The following is a 19,783-nucleotide window of genomic DNA, read 5'->3' on the forward strand; positions in this document are numbered from 1 at the left end:
TTTGGAAACAGCTCTGGCAAAACACTAAACAAACTCGAGTAATTATCCCAAAGGGAACTGGTTTTAATTTTATCGCACAAGTGCATTATTTGGTGAAACACTGGGCTTTTTCTTAAGTGTTAGTTCACCATTCTGTGGAGAGACAGAAATAAGCCTCAGGCTTTCACATAAGCAGGTTAGTTAAGGGAGAGACCAGGCTGTGATCCTGTCTCCAGTAGCCACCTACAGCATATGTTTAGGAAAAGAGGATTATCAGCCACACATAACGTGGCAAGGTGGCCCCAGCAGGGTCCACAGCCCCCAGCTCTGCAGCTCAGGGCTTCCCAGAGGGAGGGGTTGTGCCTGTCTCCAGCAACCTGTATATTTCCCTCATACACCTCTCATGTTGTTTTGGATCTATTTAAACTTCTACTACACAGTAGGCTGCCTGATTCAGTTACAAGCAGCAAGAGAAATTTCTACCTTCAGCTTCATTCCTGTCCCCTGCAATGGACACCTTTGTGGCTCTCAGTCACCTTCCCCAGGTCAAAGAGAGAGACAGGCTTTGTCCTAAAGCACGTGAGTAATCTCTTTCCAGCTGGGCAGCTTGGATCTCTGTAGCTGTTCCATGTGCAGAAACACTGCTGTACCTTTTACCCTTCCTTCTTGCCCTTCTTCAACCCATTACCACATCAACTATAGCCTGCATGGTGCTGGTAGGGAGAGAAGAAACCAGACCAGTCCACAAAATGCAAGCAGTAGGCCTGCCAACACTCCCCCTCCCCAAAAAAAGAAAATCATTTTAAAAGTCTCCATTTCATTCACTTTTCCTGTCCTAATCTTTACAAGGATATTTGGCCTAAGCAAATTGTGGAAAAAAATTCTGTAAGAAATACACCACTGACAGCAGCATGGCATGGTAAGGATGTAACATCAGCAGTTATGAAGCCTAGCCCCTTCAACAACTCCATATACTCAAATATATTCAAATATGCTCAGGGATCTGTCTAAAAGTCCTAAACAATAATTCCCTTAGAATGGCCAATGGCCTGCAATAGCATTTCTGAGGAAGATAAGTTAGTTTTTCTGAAACCTAAATGCCATGCTTAGGCACACAACCCACTCAGCTGCAGAGGATGGCCCTGCCAAGGTATGGGGGATCACAGAAAGGTCCCCAGCAGCCCTGGTGAGATGTCACCTCTGTCCACACCAACACCACCTGCAGCACCAGGAGCACTCTGGGGTGCATTTGGACCTCACAGCCCCTTCTGCAGAGGTTCTGCCCTGCCTTTGTGCTCCTGTTCACACAAGTGCAAGTCACTTCTCCCTTAAAGAAGCAATTTCTACTGGACTCATTTTCCATTTTATTCTATTGATTTTTTGGATCCATCCTCCAGTTTCTTATATCATTTTGGATTTTAGTCCTGCCCATGAGGATGCCTGGAGGCAGCACCTGCAACCTTTACAAGCTACCTTTTATTCCATCATTCAAACCATGAATGAAAATACCAAATAAAACTAAGCCCAAGAGGGCTTTTGTAACACTTTTCTTCTTGCCAAGCAAGTTTTGCACCTACCTCATATCGATTAACGTCAGCTGCGCTGACAGTGTTTTGTGTATGAGAATAGAGTGTGGGGCAGTATCAAACCATTTACTGAAGACACATTCCATCTGCTGCTGCTGCTCCTTTATCCACCCTGCCAGGCACTGTATTAAAGGAAATTAGATTAATCTGAAGTGTGCGTGGCAAACAGATCCTGTTAATTCGTGATTGTCTTCCAGATACTTCAAAGCATTTGTAAGTGACCCCAAGAGCCCCCCCGGAGCTCTGTACTGTGCTGGTGTGTCCCCTTCTGCCTTTGTCAGACATCTGCTGCTGCCATCCCTCTGCTCAAAGATACTTCTGAATAGAGTAGCCACTCCTTCAAACTCAAATTCTGAAGTCTGAACATACTGTCTTTATTTGAAGGGAGGCTCAGACTGATTTCCCTGTGGACTGATGCTTCATGGAGGTGCTGTGAGAGCCCAGCCTCTGCACTGGGTCAGGAGATGCTGCAGAGGTGGAGCAGAGCTGAGACACCTCTTGGGGAGAGAACTGTGCTTAAGATGAGAGGTGCCCTGTCTCCCTGACAGCTGCCACATGTCCCAGGGCCATCCTCAGCCAAAATTTGGGGCTGCCCTGCCCAGCATGCCCTGACTTCTAGAGCCCCTCCTGACATCCAAAAAGCCATCATTCTACATGAGATGCACCCAGGAAATAGAAATGAGCTCACAGCTCCAGCTTTCCAGGTGCTGCCACTCTCTTTCATTAAAATAGTTGTGGTGAAACCAGATGGATGGTTTGCTGTATTAATTTGTTACAGGTTGGGGCTTTTCCTCTCTAGAGATATAAAAGTTTGTAAAACCACCAACCCCCTGGGCTAGTGTGTAGGAAAACCTCTTGCTTTTGGCCATTTGATGGATGCTCTTCAGAAGTTCATCTTGAATGATCTTGTTTGCATGTTCAGTCTGTATTGTGCTTTCCAAATGGAGAACACAGAGTTGAGTCTGTGTTTTTGTTAAATATTCATACACTCAAGTACACAGTGAGCATGGGAAGTCCTGTGTATGTACAAACAGGTCAGCTGAAGCAGAGGGTCCTTGAGAATGATCCATTCCCTTCAGGTTAGAACATCCCACTGAATCCCTTACAAAGCAGCAGCTGCTGTGGTTGGGAGCCAGCAAAGTGAACAAGTTTCCAAGGGAAACAGTAAATCTGGCATTGATTTTGAGAAAAAATCAATACCTTTTATTACATGTTTATTTCCTGAATAAAACAAACAAAAACACCTCGAATGGTTAACTCCTTCACTTACAGATGCACAGGTTTCAGGGATGGAAAGGATCAGAGAAAAACCCAGTTGGCTTAGGGGTTTTAGGGGTTAGGGTTCATACTGCTGGCACAAAATGGCCAAACGAATGGGAGGGAGCAGGTGGTCAGGAGGGACTGAGGTGCCATCAAAGCACTCCTGACACACAGCTTTCTCCACGCTGATCTTATCTAGGTTATGCCAAGCACAACCCAAAAGCAGTTTGTGTATTTTCTTTCTTGCTCACTAAGTGACAGGGCAGGTCCTCCATCTGGATCAATCACTTCCATCACAACTGAGGTAAACCCAAAGGTGCTCTGCCAAGGCTGCTCCTTTGCTGGAGCAGACCAGCAACAAAGCAGAGTGTTCAGTTTGCCTCTGGTGATGCACAGACACACCATGCATCCCTTGGGATTTTCTGCAAGCTCTATCTGTGTTAAACATGCCTCTTAGAGGAGGTTTAACACAGGAGCTTCAAGCCTGGCCTCTGCTGGGCTAGCTTTTCAAGGCAGGTGCTCAGCAGCATTAGCTACAAGAAGTTCAATGTAATTAAAGGGTTGGACAGTTGTGGCAAGAAGCACCAGAGCAGAGCTGCCTGCTCTAATTCCCTGGATCAATCTACTGTGCTTAGACAGCAGTTACATGTTTCTCCTGATCCATCAGTGATGCCCTTCTCTGGCCTCAGAAAGAAGGCAGCTTGCAGGGAGTCACCTTAAAATTCATCAGTCTCAGCTCTCAGTATTGAATTCCCCTGCTTGCTCTGGAGTTCAAGCACCACTGTTGCATTGCAGTGCAGAGGAGACACACCACAAGAGGACAGTCTCTGCTCCATGAAAATGTTGTGTCTTAAATAATGATCAACAACTGGCTACTAATCAGTTCACAGATTCTTCTTGTGCAATCTCCTTCACCCTAAAAGGTAGGTGTGAAACTAACTCAGTGTAACAATCTTATAGCATAAAACATCTTTAATATTTAAACCCAGTGTAGATTATTCTGATTTATTTCTAAAGGTGTTACTATATGAATAAGTACTAATACTGCATAAAGTGATTTGCAATTTAAAAGTCACACCTGAAAGCATTCAAACTTGTAACAGATTGATCAAACAGTTTTACTACATACAGCAAATTTGCTAACAGTCATGGAGCTGTTGGTGTGACATGGCCGATAGAGTCCCTCATGTACTCTCAGGAGAGATAAAAATGTATGAAAAGTAGTTAAGTAACTAGATTAAAATAAAATCTACCATTAATCCAGCCACAATCTGAAATCCACCAGATGCTACATGGCTAGTTATCCTATTTTTGCATACTAGTCCATTTTATGTTTACAGTCCATCCTTCTTTGATGTTTACAGTTTCATACAAAGCCTCATCCAGTGCACTGAGACAGTACCAGACCAGCAGAGTTTGCTTTGCCACCAGGCAGGAGCTGCAGCAGGGCTGGGGACACAGCCTTTGAGACTGACACATTCCCAAAGAGATCTGCGCTACCCTTTTTTAAATGCAAATTCTACTGAAGTCCTTCAAATGAGAGAAGAAATGTTCCATCACTGGTTTTCACTCAATCTTTCCTCCTTTGTTGCCCTGAGAAGTGGGCACAGCCCATGATTTCCTGCTGGGCTGGTGTTCATCAGCCCTGGAGAACACAGCAGACTGGGAGGCAGACAGAGGAAATCTCTACAGTACCTGAGGAGGAGAACATGGCACATCTTCCCTGCTCCCAAGGACATGGGAGAGCTCACTTAGGAGTTCAGTCTAGGAGTCCAACTTGAAGTTTTTTTGATACAACCCAGATGTCCCATCTGCCAGCCAGAACTGCCACTAACACTGCTTGCAGACCACATCCAGTGATGCCTTGGATTTTAGATTTTATAATTTTCCGATTCTCTCCTGCTTAGTGTGTAACTCTGAAATTTTACATTAGGTGATGGTAAGTTCTCTTCACAGGGTAGCTATATTAAGCAATCCCTTCCTAACTAGACAATCAAAGACAACCAGTACCCAAAAAGCATCAACCATGGTGAAGGGAAGAGGGTGAGCCATGGGCCTGAGACTTCATAGCCTGGGGCTGTGGTTGGACAATTGACCCCAATATGTAGATGAACCGAAACTTATAAAAGTGTAAAAACTCATGACCAGATGGCATCTTGGATTGGATTTGATTTGGGTGTAGCCCCAGCAGGGCTCTTGCACTGCCCAAAGTGTATCCTTTCAACAAATACCTACTTTATCCCTTTTGCTCTGTCTAGTTTCTGTTCCAGGTCAGCCTTTCCAGGCATCACCAGCTCATACAACCCCAGAGACACAAACCCAGGAGCCCCACAGGAATGCAAAGCACCAGAAGAATTTCTGTCATGAGCCCCCGCAGCACTTCTGGAGAAACCCAGGACAGAGCAGTCAGGTCACTTTTCTCCTGATGTATCTTCTTACTGGAGGTAGGACTGCTGCTTTTCACCACAGGGACTGATACGCTGTAATTACAAAACTGGTGCTTTCCTGGGAGCCTCCTCAAAACATGGTGCTACTGAATGGGAAAGGTGCCACTGAATTATCAAAGTTCAGGGCAGGGCAGCCACCCAAAATACCTTAATTTTTCCAGGTAGGGTCTGTTTAAGGTCCACGTATTTCATTGTGTCTAGGACCTTAAACTTGCAGAGTGAGTTGGAAGCTCTTTTGTATTGAAGAAATTACTCTGAATGCTGCAAACCTGCACAGAATGAGGAGTCCATTCACTTTTTCCTTTCTCATTTCTGTAGCTGGCGCTATGCCTGTAACAAAAAGCAAGACACTTAAAAACCCCCCAAAAGTCACTGTTCATCAGAACCCCCACATATTCAAAGTGTAAGAATCAGGTACTAGTTCTCAAGAGGAAAAATAAATCTCCCTTTTACCTCCACCCATTCAAGAATCAGATGAAATCTGAGAGTGACCAGGATACAAATGTCCTGCACAGCCTGGTACTGGGGAAAGAAGGCAGGCAGGACCTGAACTCAGGAATAAGTGTGTGCTTTCCCTGCTGCCAGGGCCAGTATCTGTACCATGGTCTCTGCTCAGCCCCAGCGAGAGTTTGGCTTTTAAAATGTGCTAAGGTGCTGCTTCTCAGCTGTCTCATGGCTGTGCTGACATGCCTGGGCAGATTTATCCCTGCCGTGAGCTGGATTGGCTCAGGAAAAATCTAAAACAAAAAGTAAAAACTCTCAATTACAGATGTGCTAATTGCCACCATCTCCCAACAACGCTGCCCACGGTTGGGAGGGATGACCGCCATGCCCTGGAGCCTCCTGGTGCTGAAGCTGGAAATGGCACATCACTTCCCTCCATCACTGGTGCATACGTACCACGTTGGTGTGATTATCACATTTATCATAGATCATTTCATTTCTTTCAACGCTTTCAGGCATGTAAATACGTATAAATGCAGAGAAAGTGTTTTTAAAATTAAACCCGAGGTTGTTTGATGGCGCTAAGATCCCCCTGCAGCTCACTGTGGCTGCAGAACTCAACAGGTCCCGTGCAAAGCAGGGACAGCAGAGACCCCCCCACCAGCCCTTCCTGTGCTGAAGCCTCCAAGCTGAAAGGGTTCTTTTGGATAAAGAGAGGTTAGGAAATTCTGTTTTGGGAATAAAGGTGGAAGGGGAAATTGTATCCTTCTCTCTGAAGCAGCATGATCCTGAAATCCTGACAGCAGAGGCTGTGCTGTGAACCTTCACTCCAGCTCCATCTCATTGCCTTGGGGGAGACACTGCACAGGAGGCTGCACACTCATCTCCCAGCATCCAGGGAGGGCTCAGCCTTGTCCATAGGGGCTGCATTCAATACCTGTGTATATATATTTTTTTTCTCAATATATAATACATAATACATATGTATTTCATATACAAAAGTACAAATTTAAATGCTGCATCTAAAAATTTGGGATTTTCACTTGTAAGTATGCTAAAAATATAGGCCTACTCTAAAAAGGAGGAAGGAGATAAAGCTTTATAAAAACAACAGCAGCTTTGTTCCCTGGGGTTTGCAGCTGAAGAGAAGCAGCAGCTAAAGAGAGTGAATGCTCACTTTTGAAATGGGAGGATGACAGCTTCTCTCAGCCCTAAAAGCCAATGCAAACACTAAGAGCCAATGCTTTTACTGCTGGACTGCAAATACTGTGCTGCCACAGTGTTAATGAAATCCTTCACCACACCTGTCCAACATCTCAATGTTCCAAAAATCCTAACCAGGTGAAGACAGAATCACAACACAGCCCTCTTCTTGCATGGGGACATTTCTGTCCTCCAGCACCAGCTAGGGCAGGAACACTGCCAAGATGGAGCAAAATCAGGAGTGCAATTAAGACAGGTTTTGCACAAGCACTTCTAGAATAAAACTGTACTTGGAGTGCAATTTTTCAGCCATTATACACTCAGAAGCACAGCTTCCAAATATATTCACAGGGCAAAACAGAGATTTCAATTCAGACCCAGCCTTACTCCTGACATGAGTTGTGGTTTTTCAGTTACATGATCCTAATCTTGTTATCACATTGTCTACTTTGGAAAGAAAAACTCAATTTCTAAATAGTTACGCATGTGAGTCTTTGAAACCAAGTACTTCAAGACCTGAAAAGCTTAATGACAACTTGAAAGTGAATTCACCTGTTTGCAATCTGTTGCCCAAAATGGCAGAAGAAACTACAAAAACAAAAGTGAAAAGCCAATGAATTTTAAAAAGCAAATTGATACTAATCTTCTCCAATAGATAAAAAAAAGAAAATCGACCTGCCAGAGACTGCTCTTACCCCATTTAAGCTTAATCTTGGCCAAATTCCAGCCTTGGCAAAGGCTGTGTGAACAGTGGTGTCAGTGATGGTCCCTTGTAGGGCACATGGGTACCTGACCCCAGCACCAACCTCTGCTCCCACCTCACTCCTTTATCTCCCTGTTTCCAAGCTGTCTGGAAATGCTAGTTTAAACACACAAGTGTGGTGTTGCTGGACACGTGCAGCCTCTTGTGAAGCATCCTCTACAAGAAGCTATCTGCAATCTGAGTTTCACAAATGCCCACTAACTCCTGGCTCACAGCAGTGTGGTGAGGTTCAATGGGAGCAATAGCTGCAATCACTTCATCATGTCAGAGGGCTTTGCTTGTAGTCATGGCAAGAGGCTGAGCTGCAGCCTCCACCCTTCTCAGACAATGAGTCTGTACCAACCAAACATTGTACCTATTCACCTCTACCTCAGATGAGGATTCTTCAGCAGAACCATGAAGTTTCACTTCTGATGATAAAAATCAAAAGTCCTCTGAGCCTTTAAAGTGAATGGATGCCATTACTGGAGAGGTTTCCACCAAAGAGCATGTTAGCCTCTGAACTTTCTGCATTAGCCATCCTGGATTACTGCTGTGTCCAATGTTAAGGATGCTTAAAAAAAAAGAGGGAAGCAGAGAATATATTCAAAAGCCTCTGTTCTGCAGGTGCTTTAGCAGATAATTCACTGTATCCAATGCCAGCTATGCTACAAGCAGGACCTGGTTAACCTTTCCTGCTATGAGGCACTGGCTCAGCAGCTCTCAGAAAACCTGGAATCTCACTGCCAGTTAAAATCTCAAAATTCTACACCACCAGGAAGCCCTGCTCCTGCACCACTGTACTTCAGAAACAGTTACCTTCTGGTACCATGTGAAAGATAGGAATTCATTTTTTGCTAATTGGCTGCAATCAAGTTTTATTATAAGCTTGGGGTATTCTCAATATGCATCCAGTCCCTATAAAACTACCTAATTTTGATAGAGTGTTCAGCTCTTCATAAGAGCACTCCATTTTAAGACATGGCAAGATCCAATCATTATCAGGTCTATATTAAGCTTGATCCACAACAAGGAAGTCCCTGTGAATTTGCATTTTTCTCAAGCACAACAATGCATTCTCTTTTCCAGGAGAGACACCAAAACAGCCTCAGAACTAAGCAGTCAACAGAAAATTAGTCAGTTGTGTGAAAACATGTAACATTCAAGACTGTTAAGCCCCTAAGATTTGTAAATCCGATTTACGTGAACATCTGATGTGACTACTTAACACAGTTTAAGAATCCAAAGCATTTTTTATAAAACTATGCAAAATGAAAAATAAGTATTTGTTGCCTGGAGTTCATTCCAAATGCTGACCTTAAACATCATTGACTCCTCTTCCAGAGTTCAAAGCACAAACACACATTTAGTGTACAATAACATAATGTACTTTACTAGGGACCTATAAGTAAGGGAAAAAAAGCATTTCACCTATGCATAAGAGATAGATTTATTATTTCAGACATGATTTTTGTATTAAAATTCTTTTATGTGAAACTACTATTACAGACCACCTTAGGACATCCCTTGATACGTATTAATATAAACAGCACCATACAGTCCAGCAAAATTGCACCAGAATGCCTTTAAACTCCTTCAGTGCTAACAGTCAAGAGCTGGGACTCTGGTTAACTGGCCTTAAGAACCACATTTATTATAGTTTTTATTGTTCTCAAGCAGCAAGTTCTCCAAAGTCCTTCAATAAACAATCCCAGGTGTTACGTTGCTGGCTCTATTTTGTCAATCTCTTCCTTCTTTGGAGTCTCCTCTCGGATTTTGCCCTGTTGCAAGGTATACACTGATGGGCCTATCCTCAGGATCTTCCCACTGCCCAGGCACTCATCCCCCTTGTAGAACGCAGCAAACTAGGAGATAAACACAGGGACAGTCTTTTTAGCAGCTGCAAAAACCATGGTGAGCAACTGCAGGCTGTGCAAGACCTGCTGGACAGTGAGCAATTTATATCTGTTCTATCTAAATCTTAAAAAAAAAAACAAACTGAAACAAACAAAAACCCCCAAATTACAGAGGATTTGTAGGCTCATATGAATGTAAATGTATGAACGTGTTGGTGGAAATTTCATCATGAACTTCTACAAGGCTACCTCAAAACTCTTCAGGTACTGAGGTGGAACAGATTGTGCTGGAAAGTTTCCTCTCCAAATGGGATGTACATGTAACATCACCTGCATCTTCATTGGACCTTCCCCAGAAAACTCTGCCCAGTCTACAGTGGCACTTGCAAAACAGGAAGGGGACCAAGGACTATGGCAGCAGACCATCTGCAAGGAAGCAACTGGAGCTCCCTGATGTGCTCAACAGGTTCCTGCAGGAGAGGGGAGCCCAGACCTCCTGCCTTGTCTCACTACCTGGCAGTACAGAGCCTGGTTACAGGCTTGGCAGCTCCTGGCACTCAGGGGCTTCTCATGCCTCTCATAAGCTCTGGCTGGATTCTTCTCAGCTTCTCTCCATTACAAAAAGTCCTCAGCTAATTCCCCTCCTGATGTCTCCCACGGGCCCTCAAGTATTGGGGAGGGTGGGTAGAGCTTATGCTAGCAGAAGGGATGCAGGGAATGCTTGAGAGTCAATGTACTGGAATGTGATGGAGTATCTCTATATGGGCAATGTTAAAAGGCATCCCTGTTAGGCACAGCACCTCTTCTCAGCTCTGTCCTGGACAGTGGAATTCACCAGAGTCTCACTACACATGTTTGAACACTAAACCCATATTAAGCATGCAATTACTAAACTAATGCCTTTAAAAACCTATTTCTTGCAAACAACAACAGCTTCAATTTCTGCATATACAACTGATTACCAGAGATGCTTCCATGTATTTCTAAAATTTGTAAGCAAGTTTCTTGGACTATACAGGTAACCACAGATCACTTAAAACTAGAAGCAATCTCCCTGAAAACAGCTGATAAATAGTAAAAATAGAGCTAACCACTCTCAAATGCAAATAAATTAATTACTTTGCTCCAGCTAAGTGTTTTATTTGCCAGATAAGGTAAAACACAAAAATGGAAGGAAAACAACTTCTAATAACTTACCTGTCCAGGTGTGATAGCTCTTGCTGGTTTCACAAGTGTTACCCACACACTCCCATCTTGGTTTAGAGTCAGGACACAAGGTACTAGAGCAGAAAATGATCAAACACCTGAAGTTAACCATTATGTTCACGTTGAAGAAGGAAAACTGAGGCTAAACGGATCTAAGTCAGGATACCACAGCACAGAATTGTTTTTAAGATACTGCAGAAACAGGAGGACCAAGCCAGAACCTCCCCACTGCTACTGCAGTCAGAACTACACGAACACACTACCAGGGTTTCACAAACTGAGCAAGACAAACGAAAAAGGTTTGACTACCCAGTGCCATCTGGTGCCGAAATCTGAAATGACATTCCATCATCTTCTCTCGAACGAGCTCTGCCGGAGGTTCCTCTGCTATCCAGTGCACTCGGTTTGTCCGCAGGAGGTCTCTGTACAGAGCTGGGTGATCTCTTGATGGTGCCTTAAAATATGTTTATTTACTGCTGATGTTTTTGCCAGAGAGCATGAAACTTGCAAAGTGAAGCATGAAATATAAAAGTAGCACCAAGCCCCACCAAAATGAAGGCAATATGAGCAAGAAAGCAAACACTTATCAGCACCTAATTTAGGCTAAAGCAAGCCTGAATGATTTGCCAGTCTTCTACTCCTCAGAGTCATGTCTCTCTTCTTGTATGCTTTTCCCTCCAATTGCATTTTTGCCTTCTTCAGGATGAGTTCAGAAATTTGACCTTCTCTTATCCTGTCTCAACAAGATGCTACCTCCCTCTTCTCCAGCTTCTCAAATGAACACCTCCCCAGCAAAGGCACTACCCTTGACAAACTCGCTGCAGGACAAAAATATTTCTTAGTGCTCCTGTCTTTTTCTTCTCAATTTTCATTTATGGTTCTATGCACTGGTACATCAACAAGTAGCAGAACACCTCATTATAATCACATCAGTATCCAAGAAGAATAACAACTGCATGAACAGGAAGAAATATTATCAATGCTAGCAAGCTGCAGAAGTCTGCATCACCTCATATGATTAGCCATTTACATATTAATTATTATTATTATTTATCATATATATTCTGCCTGTTTCCAAAATTATAAAACTGTGTCACTGACTCCTCATTCTCTTACTAGAAAAACAAAGCAGCAATGTATCATAAACCAAGGTAATACACATTTAATAAACCACGTCATAATAACTGAGATAAAACTCTCATGCTTTATAGCAGAAAATGAGAGCTCACAGATTGGCTGATTCTTTTCACTATTTGCCCTTTCCTTGGAAAAGCTCTATGCCAAAATCTAAACCAATTTGGTGCTCATGAAAAGCCTGTTTGGGAAAGATGTTTCACATCTGCTGATGCTACGCTAGTTGGCTCCTGCTTCCCCCAAGAGGAAAGCTAAGAATTCTGCCCAGGTTAGGCTCACATTCCATACAGCAGCAGTCATAAAATGCATGCATTAGTCATTTGCAAATCCAGTGTTAATTAACTCACCACAAAGACATCTCCAGTGCTGACATCTTTGTCTACAACAAACCAAGCCTCCTTGAGGCCTGCCAGCCGAGCCCTCTGGCCTATTGTGAAGAGGAACCAACCTAAAGAAATACGAAAGTAGAATGCTGCTAGCAACTTTTCATCTTTAACTTTCAGAAGAACACATTAAAATCATTTCCCCAAAACTTTACAACTAAACAATGAATAACAAACCAAGCTGTCTTAGAGAAGAGGGCCAGCCACAAACTAAACTAACATCTACTTGAAATTTCATCTGAAAGGCAAATTAAAGATTATAAATTAATCCATTTCAACTGTGGCATTCTTAGGTATTGTAGAAGACATACTTTTATGTATTTCAGTTTCAATTTGTGGGTTATCTACCACTCAGTCCTGCCAGTCTCCTTTACTTTTATGTATCAGCATAACATTATCATAAATTACTTGGGAGAGAAACTCAGTTCTGGCAGCTTGAACTGAAGGACAGCAAAGGAAGAACACACAGGAGAAAAGGCAAAGCTAAGGTGCCCATGTTTGATGATGTCCTGCTGTGCATCACTGAGGTGCATTTCCTTCTGCAAAGTTCAGGTACTAAAGATTACAGAATTGAAGTACAGTCATTTTGAAGGAATTAAGTGAACAATGATCTCTTGGTATTAAAGTAACAATTACTCAGTATAAACAGAGTAACCCTAATAATTATTTGCCTTCTTGCAATATAGAACAAATAATCAAGGATCAGTTGTAGTTCAAGTCTTTACTATTGTATACAGATTTTCCATGGTTTAACAATCTGAGTAAAACCTGTAGACTGCTTTGGAATTTCCCAAAGTCTGTCCCTCCAAATACAAGCAGTATTGATCCATTTATCTAAAAGTAAGTTATTAAGGTGGGTTAGCCAATTACCTTTGTGTCTTCCCATCACTTTCTTATCTTCAATGGAAACAAAGTTACCTGGTTGAGGTTCCAAATACTACCAAAGAGGAAGAGTTAAGTCACAAGACAGCCCCCAGAAAACCTCATAGTATATTTCAGATTCTGTCAGTACATTCTCTCAAAGCTGAAAAATAACTCTTCAAGAAGCAAACTCTGCCCAAGCAGCTTACTGACTCCTCCTTGATGCTGCTCTCAGAGAAAAACAGGAAGGGCAGTCCCTATGAGCAGTAATTCTAGGCTGCACTTCCCCTATCCTCACGTATGTCAGGAGCCAGCAGGATCCAGCACTTTGTCCCTCTCACATTCCAACCATTTGTCAGAGCCTGGCAGGCACAGAGTGCATGTTCACTTCTCTTGCTCCAGAAAATGAGTGACAGCTGGTAGAGGGGCAAGATACTTCCTACAGGCTGTGGGTGTCAGCTTCTAGCTAGGCTTGTGACTGCAAAGGGAAGTGGGACATTGCTACTTACAGTGGGCCACAAGCTGCTAGAGATTTTTCTATAGAGTGTTTTAAAAACTGAATACCAGAATGAAACAAAGATTGTCAGAGATTGCTCACCTCAAGAAGGAAATTTTCAAAGTTTCTTTCACCAATGAAACAGACCCCCATACTCTGAAAAATAAACATGGAATTGAATACACAAAATCAGAGAAAAACATTTGAAATAATGTCTATTAATAGTCTGTCCAAGATCTACTTTTCCTTCCCATATATCCCAAACAATCTTAGGCATCTCATAAACAAATCCACAATATCTGCTGCAACATAGGTAAACTAATTCTATACAGAATCAGTGAGAGCTGTAAGCACAGCAGTAAGAGGGGTAATAGGAAATAGAACACCTGTTCAATAAATACATTAACCTTAGTGACTAGATTGTACATATATTAAAAACAGACATTTCTTTCATATAAAAGTACAAAAGTAACAAAATGATACAGTGATGGTCCATCACTTGAAAAAAAAATTTAGAACCAAAAAGGCTTCTCTTTTCCTTCCAGTTACTGCTCACATTCTTCAAACACCCATTAACTGAGGCTGAATACAAGCATGAAAAGCAATCAAGGCAGCATCAGCAACAGAACTACTGCCTGCATTATAGTTTCTAAGACTGACTCATGAAATCTGAGTTCTCAGAGAAATGCAACTTTTATTTTTTTTAAAGAGTAACCGTGGCAAAACAGTATGATATAATTTCTAAAGACATAGTGAGAAATAGTTGTGAGGAACCTCTTAAAAGCTATGGAGAATAAAGAACAAAAGCTTCTCCCTTGATGTGATAGAGGATGCTTTCCTTTAGGCTCATAGCATCCTACACATTCACCTTCATCTTAATCCTGATACAACAGCAGACAAAATACCAGCAAGCTAACTACACAACTAACCACAAGCTCCTAAAAGTACTTTTAAGGAAGTAGCCAACTATGAAAAATGCTTCCCAACCTATTATATTATTCTTTCCTATCAGAAATGGACAGGTTGTCACAAGTTAAAAGTTCAAAAAGTTCAGGAAAGTTGTTTTAGAGATAAATACAAGTCAAAAGAGTGTTAAGTGTTACCATGCCTCTTTTTTCTTTAACACATGATGAAGGTCGTGTTCTGCTGCTATCTTCTTTACAAAACTTTTTGTTAAATCCCCTAAAGGGAAGATGGTTTTCCTCAAAGCATCCTGAGAAATCTGACTTAGAAAGAAGGTCTGGTCCTTAAAGAGGTCAGCCCCTTGAAGAAGTTTCACAGCTGTGAAGTGAAACACACAAAACATCTCAACATAACTACCATAAATAGTACAAATTACTTTATTATTTTGTTTGACAATCAACATTTCTGATTTATTATTTTCAGATACATGTTAGAGACAGTATTTTACATGTTTTTCAAAATCTAACAAAAACTCTTGGATAGTCTCTCATCAGTAAGATCTAGAAGATTATGGTTTTGTACCACGCAGAATCTTACAAACACTTACACTGCCTCACCTATTTCAACAGTGCATGTGTCACTGGCAAGGACATTGACAATACAAAAAAACCAAAAACTTTCATATTTCCTGTGAAGGAGAGAATGAAGACTCAAATACCTTGGAGCACACTGTTCTTCAGAAAGCTACCATTTTGTCTTGAAATCACCCTACTAGAAATCAAGGATTTGAGCTATTGGTGGAGTTATTACCAATGCTCAGAGACCTGAGAAGTTTGACTTTTTTCTTTAAAATAGGTGAAATCTCCTGACTACCCAGATGAAATAAAATTGGTACAATTTTCTAATCATGTTCTGCCCCCTCTCTTTAGAAGTTAATAGCTCTGCTGCTGTACAAACACTACTTATGTGTTTTATGACTCGAACCCAAACCACAGGCCAATAGTTCAGTCACAACTGGTGATACAAAATCTCAATCATGGGGCAAGGAAGCCCATCACAAAACACATCTGTAAATCACAGTCTGTCACATATATAGACCATAGGTCCAGCTGGGGCCATTTCAACTTTCCAGAAGTAAAATTAAAACAAAGAAACAAATAAACCCCTTTAACTGCAGGGGTGGACAAATGAAAGTGGGGAATATGTAATGTAAAATCATGACTCTGGCAGCTTTGCACAGCTTTAGTTTACAAGGGTTTTTTTTCCCCTTTGGATACAGCATGCTGCTCACCATATACCTGACATTCATCTGACTCTTAAAACAAGAAAATGTAATGCTTGACAAGTCAGGGTCATTTTCAGTAATATAAATACCTTGTTTAGCACAAATAACCGTGTACAAAAGCTGGGGTTTAACTGGTAATCATTGTGTGTAAGGTCACAAACATCTCTGATTCTGTGACACCAAATACAGTTTACATTTCTCTTTCATATGTAGGACAAAACATGAAATAAAGAAACAACTTACTATTTCTAACTTCAAAACGATTTCTGAAAAGCTTCTGTGGTCTTTTAGTATGTTTCTGTTGAAACACTTCCTCGTCCTCCAGTGAGGTCCTGGCATAATGCCCAGTAGCAATTGCATCTGCTCCTATTAAGGAAAGAAAAAACAAACATAACATAAAGACAGAAACTTGAAATTCACAGTTCAAAACGCAATTGCAAATGCACAGTAAGAAAAGCAGAAAGCAATGAAAGAAGAAAACCTATAGAGAAGTCTTATACTGGCAATAATTGTACTCCTGTTATTTAAATAATGCGAACTATTCACCAGCATGCCAGCACTTGTGCTTTTGTACTTTAAGGACCACCTAAGAATGTAAAACTTAACTGTCAGGTCAATGCATGTCCCTGAAATAAATCTGTTCCTACATATGAGCAACCTAATCTAGTGGAAGTTGTCCTTGCCCAGGGCAGAGGAGCTGAACTAGATGGCCTTTAAAGGTCCCTCTCAACCTGAACCATTCAATGATTCTTTATGCAAAAGCAATCTTAAAATCAAATACTTCACAATTACCGACATACTACTACAGAGATATGAGTTAGGCATGCACATGAACTCATGTATTTCCCCACTTTTTTAAGAGTTTGTTTCCTTTAAGCATTTCCATGGCACACACTCTGTACTGACACATTTGAAAATGCCTTACCAAGGTTATCCATAGCATAATGAAGGAAGTAGTTGAATTTGATGTGCTTGTTACACAAAATATCGGGATTAGGCGTCCTTCCCAATTCATACTCTTTTAAGAGGTCACTGTAAAAACAAAAAATCATTAGCATGCATATCAGGAACTGGAGTGTTTAAACATGAGAAGCCAAGTTCCAGCCCCAGAGAAGACCCAGTCACTGTAATCATTTTATGTTAGAAATAAAATACCCATTAGATTTTAATATGCAAAAAACTAATGTTCAGATGTTCTCCAAAGTGCACTGAAGACAGGGTCAAATGATGACTTACAATCTTGTAACCCTGCTTTATTAAAATAATATTCCCTCTGGGCAGGGCAGCTGGCCTCTGTGTACCTCCTACTCATCTCTCACAGATTACTTTACCTTCAGAATTGAACAGCCCTATTTAATTTTTCAGTGGGACAGTATGGTGGTACACACCAGGAGTGTCTCAGCTGAACAGACAATAACTTCAGCTGCAATAATGTCACCACAAGCAGTCACTCATGGGGCTTAATTTTAGAGACTTTTTCCTGTCCTTTTTGTTTTCCATTCTAGAAATTCTAAGTTTCTCGAAGTTATGTTGTAGTTTTACACTGCTGCATAATTACTTAGTATTATTCACTTGACAATGATGAAATAATAAGTAATGAAATTAAACTAGCATACAATGATACCCTGAGATATCAAAAGTCCTTATCACTGCACTGTTTTGTTTGTCAGGTTGTTGTCAGTAGCCAATGCACTCAAGATGAATTAAGGGCACAAGCTGGATTTAAAAGAACAGCAGCAATCCTAGTATTTGGTTTTACTTTTCTCCATCTGAAACAGAATCCATTGTTTCTTCCTTACCATGTGACACTACATTAAAAAACAGAAAATAAAGCAACATCTCTCTTATTTTCTCCAACTCCTTTTTAAAAATGCTGAATTCAACAACTCATACTAATAATTAAATCATCTGGATCTACCTGCCTCCCTCCTGGGGGCTCACAGTGTATTTTTATGGTACCCTAGGAGTTCTATAAAGGAGCCACCTCAAAGCCACCCTCACACCAATTCAGACATTCTAATAGAGCACAGAACCAGAGAAAGGGCAATGACGGGTGTCTACTGGATCTCTTCCTGACAGAAAGAACTGGAACATGTTTTGCACAAACCATGGAAAAGACAAGACCTGGAACAGCTCTGGTGATAAAAGATGTTTTATGATGAATAACTCTTTCAAGAGAGATCCAGAGGAGGAGTAAATTTAAGATCAGTGATGACAGTAAAGAAAGGATTCTGAAGCAAACAAAGACACTTGTAACAGAATGTTAGCAAACACTGTATTAATAAACCCCAAGAAGTTTTGTAGCACTTACTCATTCTCTCACACCAAAAGGGGAAAAATGGAGTGAACTTTCCCAGAAAAAAGAGCTGTTTTGCTGTTTCCTTCACTGACTGTCCAAGTTTGGTGCTCAGCTTGATATCATTTCAACATGCAGTACAAGTAGCATGACCAGGTTAATATAATGGTCATCCTCAGTATAATGTAAGGTAGCAACAGCACTACTTAAAGGGGGATGATGAAGATCAGGGAACAATTTTTATGTACTTATGTCCAGTGCATAAAGATAAATTATGCTGTTATACCAACATGCCCTTCTTGTCGTACCTTCCAAGAAAGTCTTTCAGCTTTTCCTATGCAGAACTTCCCTTAAAGTGCAACAAATTCACAGGACATCTGAGCACCCATTTTTGGAGAACAGTTTCAGATTTAAGTTTAAAGAAGCAAGGCTATGTCACAGTCATTTTGTGCTAAACTGGATTCAGCATACATAATGTAAAATACACTGTGCAAGTTACACACACAGACAACAGCAGTACCCCATTAAATAATATTTTTTCAAGTTGGACAAAGGTTGCACCAGTACATCAGGAGCTGAAGAAATAAGCTGCAACAAAGTATTTACTACACATTCACCCAAGGAGAAATCTCCTAGCAACTAAAACAAACAAACAAATAAAAATAATAAAAGCAAATTATAAATTTTGACCTTAAATACAAATGAGAGAAAAAATAATTCCTCAATATTTAACAAGCTTCAGGGCTTTCTCCGAGCATTGACACAACTGCATTGAATTGCCATTGCTCATTATCCGTCTGTTCTTACGTTTCACTGTAACACGATACCACACTTACATACTGAAAGAGCAGCTATCGTAAATGTTTCTACCTGAATACTTCGTTCCAGTATTCCTTCACGTAGGAAACCTGGTGAAACGGGATATCAAGCTTCTGGCACACCCGATAAGCATCTTCACAATCTCTGTCAACGGAGCAAGCTCCCTGTTCATCCAGAGGGTCCCAGTTCTTCATAAACACACCTGTCACCTGGTACCCTATTAAACGAAGGCAAGAATGACTTAGAAAACTACATTCTTACAGCCTAGACACAAGCCCTGTGTTTCTCAAGAAAGGCTTTAGTAACTGCATCGTACCGGACACGTGAGTAGCCCTGCGCTACGTGTTACAGCACAGTTCGTGTGTAGCTACGGTTTTGTTCTCTAGGCTATAGCAAACCCACCTAACGCGGAGCTAAGTCAGGCGCACCTCCCGCCCCCTCTTTTACGGCCCAGCGGTGCCAGGCCCGGCCTGGGCCGAGCGCGGGGGAGGCGCGGGCCGGGCCCGGCTGCGCGGGGATCGAGAGGGTCCGGCCGGGCCCGGCTGCCCTCACGCCCTCACTCCCTCTCCCCCTCCGCGCCTGCCGCAGCCCCGCACCTCGGCGGCGCAGCAGCAGCGCGGCCACGGCGCTGTCCACACCGCCGGACACGGCGCAGGCCACACGGCGCCCCTGGGCCGCCAGCATCGCCCCTGGGCCGCCGCTTCCGCCCGCGCTCCCCACTGCGCCTGCGCGCCGCGCCGGGCGGGAGGGAGCGGAGCGGGGCTCGGAGCCTCACGAGCCGCCCTCAGACCTCACAGGGCTCGGCCCACCGAGGGCTGTGGTAATTGAGAGAAGATTCGCGTTCATCGTAAAAGTATTGGGGTTCGTGTAAACCACAATATTA

The 19,783-nt window shown here is 42.1% G+C and overlaps 1 protein-coding gene across 1 annotated transcript; it reads right to left on the reverse strand.

Annotated features, from left to right (window-relative positions):
• Positions 1 to 9,101: 9,101 nt before the first annotated feature.
• Positions 9,102 to 19,613, reverse strand: TRMU (tRNA mitochondrial 2-thiouridylase). The gene is made up of 11 exons (XM_062490780.1): positions 19,497 to 19,613; positions 18,952 to 19,117; positions 16,711 to 16,817; positions 16,029 to 16,151; positions 14,706 to 14,878; positions 13,700 to 13,753; positions 13,111 to 13,177; positions 12,205 to 12,305; positions 11,033 to 11,177; positions 10,715 to 10,797; positions 9,102 to 9,526 (listed from the first exon to the last, which is right to left on the reverse strand). The coding sequence occupies exons 1-11, from the start codon at positions 19,582 to 19,584 to the stop codon at positions 9,380 to 9,382; spliced, it is 1,254 nt and encodes a 417-aa protein (XP_062346764.1). The 5' UTR covers positions 19,585 to 19,613; the 3' UTR covers positions 9,102 to 9,379.
• Between the last annotated feature and the right edge of the window lie 170 nt (positions 19,614 to 19,783).

Source organism: Cinclus cinclus, chromosome 4 (genome assembly GCF_963662255.1).
Source record: "Cinclus cinclus chromosome 4, bCinCin1.1, whole genome shotgun sequence".
Lineage (NCBI taxonomy): Eukaryota > Metazoa > Chordata > Aves > Passeriformes > Cinclidae > Cinclus > Cinclus cinclus.